The following is a 12187-nucleotide window of genomic DNA, read 5'->3' as shown; positions in this document are numbered from 1 at the left end:
GAAATGAGCAGCAGGCCATTATTTGGCCCTTGGACATAGGTTGCCAGCCCCTGGCTTAGAGTATTCTGAGTGGGAATACATGCCTAAATCTAATCATCAAGCAGTATCATATGAACTTCAAATGAGGAATCTTTTATTTTAAAAGGGGAAGAACTTTATTCTTAAAAAATGTCAATGTCACTCGCTGAGCCACACTGGCTGGACTGAAATTATTTTCAAACGAAGTGCTAAAAACAGATGAGAGGAAGTCGATATATGTTTTTTATATTTGGTTGTATAGGACATATATTGGAACTGAAATTGTAAGAATTCCTGTGAACTTGCTCTGGCGGTAAAAGAAACATCACTTTATCCTTTCTGCTATTCTTTGAATTATGGCTTTTAGGGAATCTATAAATCTCAAAGGAGAATTATTGGATGGTTTTACTAACTTAGACCATAAAGCTCTTCTGGGTTAGTCCTGAGGGAAATTTACTTCCCTTTAAGTTAGCAATACCTCATAAACTTTCGAAGAACTTCAATGTGAGTCTCAAGGTTAGTATAATATTAATGTTTTGCTTTAGTATTTTCATGCTTTCAGAATTTGGAAGGAGTAGTTGGAAAACCATCATTAATGTCATTTCATGTTACCTCTTTCTTTCGATTTGAAAACCATTAGATACAATTTTTCTAAGAAGTGAATTTTTTCTTCTATGTGATTCTCTTCAGTTGTTAACATTACATATTTTTCAAAATTCTCTGGTGAATTTCAACTGCGGATGGAATTTTGCTTTTCAGCAAACTGGTGTCTGAAAGTGTTGATCTATAGAACAGGCATATTAGGTGGTGGGAATTAGGCATTTTTAACAGAAGAAATCTCCCCTTTAAAAATAATTCCGTCATCGGAATCATAAAGCATGGAGTTTCACTGTGCTTAAAGTAGGCCTGGCATTTGTTGTTGCATTTCATTGTGAAGAACTTTACAAGACTTATTAGGGAAAGTAAAACAATTTCAATGCAGTAAGTAAAAGGTTTCAATAAATTGCTACGTCTTTGTGACAAAGGCTGCCGCTAAGATTGTATGCATTTTTAAAAAATTTCTCAATGTCTCAGAAAATATCACAAAAGACTTTAGGTTTGATAAAGAAAATTATTAAAAAATATGCTTTTAGAACTGTTTATAAGCTACATAAATATATATAATTGAAAATGTGCATGAGTTAGATTGAAAAGTTTTAGTAAATGTGCATTCAGAATACAGAAAATTCTGGTCTTTCCGTCTCTGCTTTACTTTCCTACAGTGGTGGAGTTGTCAGTCCCTAACAGGCAGCCATTCTGTTGTCGTATATATTTAAATGTAAGAATTTATATTTAAGAAGGAATATGCAGTTACAATGTTTTCATGACTATGTAGAACCCCACAAATGAAATTTAATCACTCTTTCACATACTGGCCCTACAAATATTTTGAGATATGTTATTTTTCATTTACTTTTTATTCTTTAGATGAGCATCCCTAGTTCTTCTAGTATGCATGTTATAAGGTTTCATTAATATCTTATTAACAATATTAATATCTTATAGTATCATAGCCACTAGTAATGTAAAGGATATTTCCTAATGAATAATAATAATAGCAACAGCTAACATTTATTGAAGCCTTACTCCATGCTAGGTGGTATTATAAACACTTTATACATATTAACTCCTCAAAGTGAATATACAAAATATATGCTCTTTTAACCCCATTTTACAGATAAAGGAACTGAGGACAGATGTCTCGCACAACTGGCCATTGATCATGCAGCTAGTCAAAGGGTTATATATAAGTGTAAAATACACATGGTCATCTTTCCCACCCTCTGTGCACAGACTGTACTTTGTAATGACCCATTCAGACTTCACAGAGCTTCATAGAGCATGGTGTGGTACCTAATGTGACACCATTACTTGTTCTAAAGTTGATATTTTATTAATATTTTTGATGCAACCTAAATTTATATTTTATACTAATAACTAGAGTCCCAGTGTATGAATTCGTGCATGGGTGGGGTCCAGCTGGCCTGGCCGGGGCTGGGCCTATTGGAGGAGGAGATGGGGGGGGGGCGGAGAAGGAAGGTTGGCTGCCTGGCCCACCCCAAACAGGGCTGGGCTGGCTGGGGAGAGGGACTATGGGTGATTGGCGGGCCCCGCCCCTGATTGGGGGTGGGGCTGGCCAGGGGTAGGGGCTGCAGGAGGCTGGCGGGCCGGCCCCACCGCCCGTTTGGACCAGTTCGCTGGCTGCAGTGGGCTTCATAGCGACTGGTTGTTCTGGTCATTACGGCATTTGGTGGCTGGCGACAAAGCTTCTTCCTTAGACTTTAGTTCCTGCTTTTTATGTACGTGCTTGTTGTGAAGTGAGGTGCACTCTGCCTGCACTTGTCTACTTAATGTTGTAGCATCAGTGAGGGCTTGACCTTTATTGTTAGAATAGCTTCAGCCCATCATTGCTTGGGATCATGATTCTGGCATCTAAGGATTTAGTTAGCTCTTCCTTTTGTTGAGTGAATGATCATGTATTAAGTACAAGTTCTTTGCCATCATTCTAGGAATTGACCAAAAAATGTTGCAAGTAAAGCTTGAATATTTATGGAGCCAAAATGATTTCTTGTAGCAAGTGTACATTTCTAAATGCAAAATAAAAATGTAATGAGAACGTGGATCATACTTAACTTTGCATTTTAAGTTTATCACCTGTACCTGAACAAAATCATTGCCTTAGCTTTTCATCTGAGACTACCATGTCACCTGTGGGTTCCTTGATTGAACTGCTAGTGATCAGACCTTGAGAAGCGCTGCGCTGGTATTTCAGAGGGCACCCTTTGGTGTTAGACCTGTGTCATAGCTATTATACTTCTAAATTTTTTTAATGTTTCAGAAATAGTTGAGTGAAATACTGTTATTTCATGATGAACTATCCATTCCTAGTAAGGTGAATATCTATTTTTAAATAAACTTTCAATTTTGACACAATTTACATATGCTAAGTCTGTACCTAAGTCTGCTGTTTTATTTCCTGTGTGTGTGTGTGTGTGTGTGTGTGTGTGTGTGTGTGTATGTGCCTCTGTTTCTGCTTTCTTTCTTCTTAAACAACTTAGAATTTTATCTTGGTATACTTGTACTATTCTTGAGTGTATCTCTTTGTATAGTTTTTTTAGAAATTGCTCTGGTTATAAAAATACACACATGTAATCATAATCGTCTAGTATCAACATTTTAAACCATCAAGGGAAGTATGGCAGCCTTACTTTCATTTAGATTCCCTCATCTTCCCCACTTTTTAATACCATTGGCTTGAGTACCAGATGATGTTATAATTTTTGTTTTCTTCATCAGTTATTATTTAGAAATCTCAGTGCAAAGGTCGTGTGTACTCATATTTCTGCTGTATTTATTGACCTTTTCTGATGTTCCAGGGATTTATTCTTTTATCATTTAATGCCTGTTTGAAGTGATAAAGGACAGCACAGAAATTGTTACGGGCAGAGATCACATCCTTTTTTGTATTTGTAATATCAGTGACTAACTCAGAGCCTTTACATAGTAGGCGCTCAGAAACTATTTATTACAGCTTTTTCCCCAGAGTTATTTACAATTACAGAAACGTATGTGAGAATAAGAGTTTTCTTTTTCCTCGTGCACACATAAATTTGGCATTTTCAGTATTTCAGAGTTTGATCTACAGAAAGGCCAGTCTTACTCATCTTGAACCCCTAGCACCTAACATAGTAACTAGCTCAGATTTAATAATTGCTTCTTGATTAAATGAATATTACGTATATCTTACTCATAAAAAGGTGGCATTACAATTAAGTAGGTGGTTTGATGACATATTAGTTATATTTTTAAATACTAGGAATTCATGATTTATCTTCTTTCTCTTACAGCATCAAACACTTGGCTTGTTTCAGAAACTAAAGGCGCTATTGTTCAAGGTGGATATGGTCATACCAGTGTGTATGATGAAATAACAAAGTCCATTTATGTTCATGGAGGCTATAAGGCATTACCAGGCAACAAGTATGGATTGGTGGATGATCTTTATAAGTATGAAGTGAACACTAAGACTTGGTGAGTAGACGAGGCCAAAAGTATGTTGGGAAAGTGTCACTGTTATAGTTTATATTTGTATAATAGTGGTGTTTATTAAATATTTTTAGGGAGACATTCTTGGCCTTCTTTTATTGCAACTAATGATACTTAATTACGCAGCAAAGGCACAAAATGGTAGATTTTCTATGTAGCCAGCATTGCTGTAAGGCTCGACGTTAAAGTGGTTCTGTTCCTGTAAGCATTACAGTTACTTGTGCTTATCGGTGCCTGATGTTACGTTTAATTCAGTCAGGAAGTTTTGCTTACCAAACTTTTAGGATTGTTATTATCTGTCTTGGGATTTGTTCTACTTTGCACTCGTATTTTATTGCCACTTGTAAATTTTAAAACCATGTCTTCAGTTTTGTTATCTCATTTTCTGTGAAATACAAAGCTTGTGACATTTAGCTAGATTTTCCTTTTGTTGTTATAAAAATGCTGCAGTGTACATCTTATACTGGTCTGCTCAGGCACAAATGCAAGAGTTTCTCTAGGGTATGTATTTAACAATGAAGTGGTGAATCTGAGGATATTCATGTCCTCAAATTTACTGCATGTTGCCTAATTGCTCCTCAAGTGGCTGCGGTAATGTATGTTTCCACCAGCAAGGTATGAGTGTCCCTGTTTCTCCTTATTTTCACTAACACTTGATAAAGGCGGGGATATTTTCTTTCTGCCAGAGTAATGTGTGTGAATGATACTGATATTTTAATACATATATCCTGGTTACTACTGTGAGAAAGCGTCTTTTTATGTGTTCATTTGCCACTTGTGTTTCTTGTTTAGTGAATTTCCTATTCATAACCGTAATGCTCTCTTTGTATTTGCAATATTATTATTTTTTTATTGATTGATTAACCAGGGAAGTGATTTCTTTGTGTCTTTTTTCTTAAGATACTACACATTCTTTTAAACTTTTAGCACACATTCCTTTATGTGAAATGAAATACAGTTTTTTACCAAATTGTGATTTGTTATACCCCCTTCAGTTTCAAACATATTCTATTTTTTAACTTTATTTGAAGAAAGATGGAATTTAAAAAAATTAAGACTTCTTTAGGTGACCTTGTTAATTTTCATTATTTTTAGTCTAATAAAACGTAGTAGTATTCTTTATATTTTTATAACCATTAACCTTAATACAATACCTTTTTGTTTTAGGTAATCTATACATTACATTTTATTTCCTATTTTAATATTGCTAACATTTCTTACTGACTTTTTGCTATAATAAAAAGAGGAATTGTGTAGAAACTAAGGCACCACCAACCTGCTTAACATATTTTTGCATGTATGACAGATACTGTGTCATATCAAAAAGGAAAAGATAACTGCTTCTGCAAGATAGAGGCCGCATCGTTCACATTAATAATAATGGGCACAGTATTGCTCAGGGAAAGAACTTATTAAAGTGAATGGATAAGAGAAGTACGGGTATTATTTGAATGAAATCAGAATGAGAGAGTTAGTTGTTTACTACATGATGAAATTTGATCAGATCTTACATAATTATTTACTTGAAAATTTCCCACAGTGAAATGTTGCATAGAAGAATATAATGATCAGTCTTGGCAATTTTAGCATATGCACAAGTAACACTGTATACTTGTCCCTTCGGAGAATTTAATAAAATGATTTGTAAATTATTTTGAGCACCTCATTACAAATATGTTATAGATACATATGATCCTTTACTATTTCCTTGGGTTCTGCTTTAAAAAAAAAGATTTGTAACATTATCAGTGAGAACTAAAATGGTATTTTTCTATTTGTAACATTCTTAAAGTTTTTCCGCTTTTTGTTTGCTTATTTTTCAAGTTTGCTACTATACATGGATTATAGTGTGTATCAGTTTCATTTGTCAAGTATTATGCAACTTTAAAATGTTACTATTATGTGCCCATTGTACATACCAATTTTACATTTTTGCCACATCAAAAATGGGTTTATGGTTTAGTAGGTATAGTTTGGTAAATATACGACTGTGTTGAAATAATAGAAAATGTGTATTTGGAGGAATTATATTTTATGGGTTATTTGAACTATTATTTACACTGAAAAAATATTAGGAATTGCATCCTTTGAAGGCATCAGTTAACTGTTAAGGAACTGAGAATTTGTGGATCAAGATCTAGGAGAGGTAGAATGTCCAGGGAGGTAAGATTGGCATTTTGTTCAACTTTTGTCCCTGAGACAATTATAAATCCTGAAAACTGAGAAACTGATCTTGGCTTTTGTCAATCAGTGTGGAAGAGCAAAATTGAATTTTCACATGTGCTAAGGAAGAGGGGTCTGGCTATATACTTAAGGATTTAGTCTGCTCCCTGAAGTTCTAAACCTACTAGTAGGATAAGCTCACCTTGAATCATCACAGTTTTTCATTGGATTATGGTGATCTGTGCATAGCCTAACTAGTTGGCAGAGCAAAAGTCAATTCTCGCTTGAGGAAGATAATAATGCACAGAGCCTCAAATTATTTCTTCATTAATATCATGTGCAATATCTGGTATAAAATTTAAAAAACACTTAGGAAAAAAACAAAAATTGGAAAAAAATAGCTATTATAAACACACCTGAAGGACAACAGTGTTTTCTGAAACTTTAAAATGATTAGAACTTTATTTTCAAGGAATTAAAATATAAGGTAGACAACTAGAAACCTTTACTAAAAGAATCAAATGGAAATTATACCAATGAAAAATACATTAAGTGAATTAAGAATTCTTTGGATGGGTTTAACAGCAATCTAGACACAGCCAAGAGGAGAATTAATGAAATGGAAGATAGGTCAAGGAAAACCTGTACTGAAATACAGAAAGACAAAAATAAAAAATTAAAGAGGGGAAGCATTAGAAGGGACATGTGGAAATGGTCTACCATGCATGTAGCTGGAATCTAGAAGAGGAGTGAGAAAATGATATACAACACTGTTTCAAGTCTTAATACTGATAATTTTCAAAAGTGACAAGACATCCAGTCACAAATGGAAGAAGTTCCATGAGCACCAAGTAGGATAAGTACAAAGAACCTTATGCTTAGAAATATCACAGTAAACCTGATAGTATCCCAAATAGGAAGAGAAAAATTTTAAAGAAGCCAAAGGTAATTAAAGGCATATAAAAGAGCAACACTTGAAAAAAATGAAATCTAGAAGACATGGTGTCATTAGGTGGCTAAAAAAAGAGCCATTATCCTAAAATCCTACAACCAATGAAATATTATTAAAAATGATTTTTTCTAGCTCTTTAAATGTGATGCAATGGGAGGTTGTTGTTTTTTACACTTAATTTTTCACAGCTATTTTATTACTTTATTGTGAGTTTTTTTTTGATTTCTCTAAAAACGTAGTTGTCAGGTTTTGGAAAGTGAAACAAAAATTTTATAAATTTTATTAGTTAACTTAAATTTTAGTAAATACTGATGAACATACTATTCATGATGTTCATCCTTGCTTATTTCTCTGCATAATGAGTGTCTGAAATCTTTTCAACAAAAATCATTAACTCTGTATCAAACACTGTATTAGAAATAATCCTAAGACTTCCTCAGTAAAGGAGACAGATAACTTAAAATTTTATCCTACATGTATATGTAGGAAATAATAGAAATACACACAATGAAGGAATAGTACAGCAGGGGGTATTTATTAAAATGAGTATAAAATATTTATATAGGTGAAATAATTGTTGTCTTTATAACCAGCAAGATATGTTACAAGATTTGGAATGCCTGGTTAAAATCACATATTGATCACTTAAAGAAATATTTATTTCTATAGCTTTACCTTTTAAGGTAATTTTGAGCCATGTAGTACTTATTTTTTTCATAGTGGTCTTTTATAAACTGGGAAATATTGCATATGGACAACAGGCTATATGAAAGCATACATGTATAGTTTCAGAACAATAATGAAGTAAACACCCTACCTACCCAAGCCAAGAAAGAGGACATTACAATATCCAGGAAGCCCTCATGTGCCTCCATGTTGGCTCTCCCTTCATTATCCCCCAAAGAGGTAACCATATTCCTGTTGTATTCATTGTTTCATTGCTTTTCTTTATAGGTTTTTTACCCTTCTGTGTATTTGCAAACACATCGTTAGCTTGTCAGTTTTGGAGTTTTGCATGTATTGTTTAACATTGCATGCTTTTCTTAGGGAGCTGTTTAAACATCAACTTTATCTTTTGAAAATATATTTTAATAAGGAGAGGCAGACAAAATGGAAATAAGTAAAATGTATCTTAAATGATAATAAATACTATGGAGAAAGAAGAAAGCATGGAAAAAGGATAGGGGTTTTTAGGTTGTTACATTTAAATAGGGTGGTACGAGAAGACATCACTGAGAACACATTTGGGTAAAGGCATGGAGGAGATGAGAGGATGAGCCAGGTGGACACCTGAGCTACAGGGGTTCTGGGCAGAGAGGAAGCTAGGAAAAAGCCATGGTTTAGATGGGACTGCGCTTGTCCTTTGGAATAGCCAGGGGGCCAGTACTGCTGGGTTAAAGGGTCTTAGAGTGGATTGGGTGAAGTGGGAGAAAATGACCCGAGAGTGGGAACGGGGAACCCTGTCTTCCAGAGTCCTAGGGGTCATGATAGAGATTGCGACTTTTACTCTGATATGGGAAGCCAGTGGAGGGCTTTGAGTAGAGATGCGAAATGCTCTGACTTAGGTCTTTACAGGTCACTTTGGCTGCTGTGCTGTGATTATGATACAGGAGCAGAAGCAAGAGGACCATTTAGGAGACTATTGCAATAATTGAAGAAACAGATGATAGTGTCTGGGACCAGGGAGGCAATGTGCAGGTGATGAGAATTGGTTGGATTCTCAATATATTCTCTCGGCAGAGCCCACAGATTGCATAGACTAAGGGATTGGGAATCGAGTGGAAGAGGGAGAGGAGCGAGAGTGGAATCAGGCCTTGGAAGACCTGAAAGCATGGCATCGGCGTTAATGGAGATGAAGAATTTTGTCGCAGGAGTCGGTTTGGTGTGAAGGAAGATTTGGAAGCTCGGTTTTAGGTTTATTTCATTTGAGCTACATGTTACACATCCTAGTGGACATGCACACTAGGTGGCTGGATATAGGCGTTTGGGCATCTGGATACTTCGTTTCTGCTCGGAGAGAGAAGGATGAACAATCAGAAAAAGAGACTGAGAGTAAGCAGTTAGTGAGTTAGCCTGAAACCAGGAAAGCGTGTCCTACAAGCCAGGAGTGGGTTTCAAAGGAGAGAAAGCTTGTCAGGAGCTGCTGAAAGGCAAGGTGACGTGAGGATTAAGAAAGGCTCACAGAACCTGGCAAACTGGTGTTTTGCTGACCTCGATGGGAGAAGTTCCTGTGGAGTGGTAGGGTGACATTCTGATTGTCCTGAGTCTAGTCAGGATGGGAGAAGAGGAATTGGAGAAAAGTATTGACAACTTTTCTGAGGAGCTTAGTTAGAAGGGAAGGAGAGAAATAGGGTAAAAGAGGGTCAGGTAGGTGAGGACAAGAGAGGTTTTTTTTTTTTCAATATTGGAGAAATAATTCGTTGGCTGTTAGGAAAGATCAAGATGATGTTAAAAATACTGGTGCAAGAAAGGGAAGAACTTTCCAGCAGGATGTACTTGAGAAAACAAGTAGCAGTGGGCCTAGTGGACACAGGCTGGCCTCTAGGAGCCTAGACAGTTTATTCATAGGATTAGGAGGGCAGGTAGGTTATATGAATGCAGTTGCAGATAAGTGGGTAGATGGATGAGAGTTTGTGGAAGTTTTGATTTTTTTTTTTTTATTCTTGGTGAAAGAGGAAGTGGGATTATCAGTTGAGAGCGAGAATGGGTGATATTTATTAGAAGACTGAGGTTGGATGGGAGAAGACAAAGTCCAGAATGGTCATTTAGGAGGGAGGAATGGTGAGTGGGTTAGGGAAGAATGATAGGGTTGCTGGCAGAATTGTCCTGTGTGAGATACCCTTACTGTGGGAACATAGCACCTTCAAAAATTCTCGATTCCCCTGTGGGTGGATATTTGGGCTGTGCCGGTTTTTGCTATCATGAATAATTCTAGTGTACATGTTCTTATTTAGTCTTGTTTCATATACGTACAAGTTATTGAATATTTTTGCGGGCTTATTTGATCATTTGTTTTTGTTGATTTGTGTTACTATGTGGCATCATTTCCTTACGTTAACAGAGCTTTACTTCCATCCCTCCCTTTGTGCTCTCATTGTCAAAAACAGGGTGGGCAAAAGTAGGTTTATAGTTGTTTATATGGAAAAAGACATGCAGGTTATGATGATTATGATAGCTTTATTGACTCAAAAGAACAGCATCACATCTCGAAGCTTACCTTTGCCCACTCCTGGTGTATTATATTTCTGTATGTTACAAGCTCAACAGACCAATTATATATGTACTGGTTTGTCACAACTGCTTTTCACATTTATTAGGAAAAGAACTGTGCATCCTACTTCGTTTTCTAATTACATAATTGCCTTTGCCAGCACTCTGCATTGGAATAAGTGATTGAAGACTGAAGAACTAACTTCCTTTAGTGTCTGGTCGGCAGACATTGCCTTTAAGCTTGTGAATGTATTAGTAACATAATTCTGATATTTATAATAGCTGCCTTGAAGTCTTCTTTTGCTCATCCGACATCTGGGCCCTCTCAAGGCATTTCTGTTCTCTTTCTCCCTCCATCTGGGTCTCACTTCCCTTCTTCGCTGCGTGTAATAGATTACCCTGAAAACTAGACATTTTAGGTAATAGAGTGTAGCAACTCTAGATCCTGATTCTGTGACTCCCCCACTCCCTGGGGCTGTTGTAATTTTATTTGTGTAGTGACCTGGCTGGACTCTTTTAGCAAAGTCTCTTTCCTCCTCGAAATGCACCATCCAGTGATGTTGCTCCTGGGAGGAGGCAAGCTGGGGGCGATCGATGCACATAGTCTCCCTGGGATGGCGGTAACTTCAGCAGGGCTCCTTGACTCCCCCCTGACTTCCCCGTTTAGCTCTGTCTCTGCTTGTGTCACATCACCAGACAGCTTCCACTGATTCCTCACTGATTGCTCTCTCAGTTTCAACCAGCGGTTCTCAAACTGTGGGTCGTGACCCCTTTGGTGGTCGAACGACCCTTTCACAGGGGTCGCCTAAGACCATCCTGCATATCAGATATTTACATTACGATTCATCACAGTAGCAACATTACAGTTATGAAGTAGCAACGAAAATAATTTTATGGTTGGGTCACAACATGAGGAACTGTATTTAAAGGGCCAGAAGGTTGAGAACCACTGGAACTTTCAACAATGCTTTGGGGCATAAATTGTTCCACAGTCCATTTGGTTTCAATTTCAGTCCCTGTTGGGCTCTTATTAGCTGTCCTCATCTTCCTCTCCCCATCCCCCCTCCTTCAGGTAAACTTTTACCTGGTCTTTGAGCTATGGTTCTCATGGAGCTAGCAGCCATCTCTTTAATTGCTACCCAGGAAAACCTCCCTGGTTTTTGACCGTTCCCTTAACTTTCCCACCCTCTCTGTTCCATATCAAGTCAGTTCTCTTGGAAGATCTCTGTGCCAGTTTGTGAAATTGTAGGTGGGATTAGTAACCTGTTCCCGTTGGTCTGACACCACTGCTCTTTGTGCGGGGCACTGGGTGGGGGTGGTAGCCTTTGCTCTTCTCAGCTGGCCTCTTTGGCACGGACCTCTGCCCAGTAGGTGAGGAGGGGTGAAGACTGCGCGGCCCTGGTGTTCTTAGCCTGCTGGGCCTGGTGTTTAGCTGCCACCCTTTGATTTAGAGGATGAGCACTCAGACCTCTCATGCTTCCTCCTTGAGTAGAACTGCCACCCAGAGTTGCGGACATGAGAAGCATTGCCATTCCTTTCCTGTTAGATCCAGTGGCCTGGACTAGGAGCTGAGGGTGGAGGGGTTCTCTGTTCTTCGCTCTACATGCCTGCTTGGGGGGAACTGGTCTGTGCTGGGGGGGTGTGGGGGGGAGGGTGGGAGCAGGCAATGGGTTAGAAATAATGGTCTGTTGTTCTTATTAAAATTTAGTAGATATTCTTGAGTAAATATTTATGGTTGCTCTTAGTAAAAATGTTTGG

At 37.4% G+C, this 12187-nt stretch overlaps 1 protein-coding gene across 7 annotated transcripts in view; it reads left to right on the top strand.

Annotated features, from left to right (window-relative positions):
- ATRNL1 (attractin like 1) overlaps positions 1-12187 on the top strand; it is a 453022-nt gene that overhangs the window by 62966 nt on the left and 377869 nt on the right. For all 7 annotated transcript variants that reach the window (XR_004972105.1, XR_004972106.1, XR_004972107.1 and 4 more), the window contains one exon: positions 3906-4089. Coding sequence is in view for 4 of the 7 variants with exons in the window: in XM_036335871.1 (XP_036191764.1) it covers positions 3906-4089 (184 nt within the window). In the remaining 3 variants the exon portion in view is untranslated. The remainder of the gene's footprint in view (positions 1-3905; positions 4090-12187) is intronic.

The sequence above is a fragment of the Myotis myotis genome, unplaced genomic scaffold (assembly GCF_014108235.1).
Source record: "Myotis myotis isolate mMyoMyo1 unplaced genomic scaffold, mMyoMyo1.p scaffold_m19_p_15, whole genome shotgun sequence".
NCBI lineage: Eukaryota > Metazoa > Chordata > Mammalia > Chiroptera > Vespertilionidae > Myotis > Myotis myotis.
The sequence above is the reverse complement of the archived record's forward strand: the minus strand, read 5'-3'. Positions and strand labels throughout refer to the sequence as shown.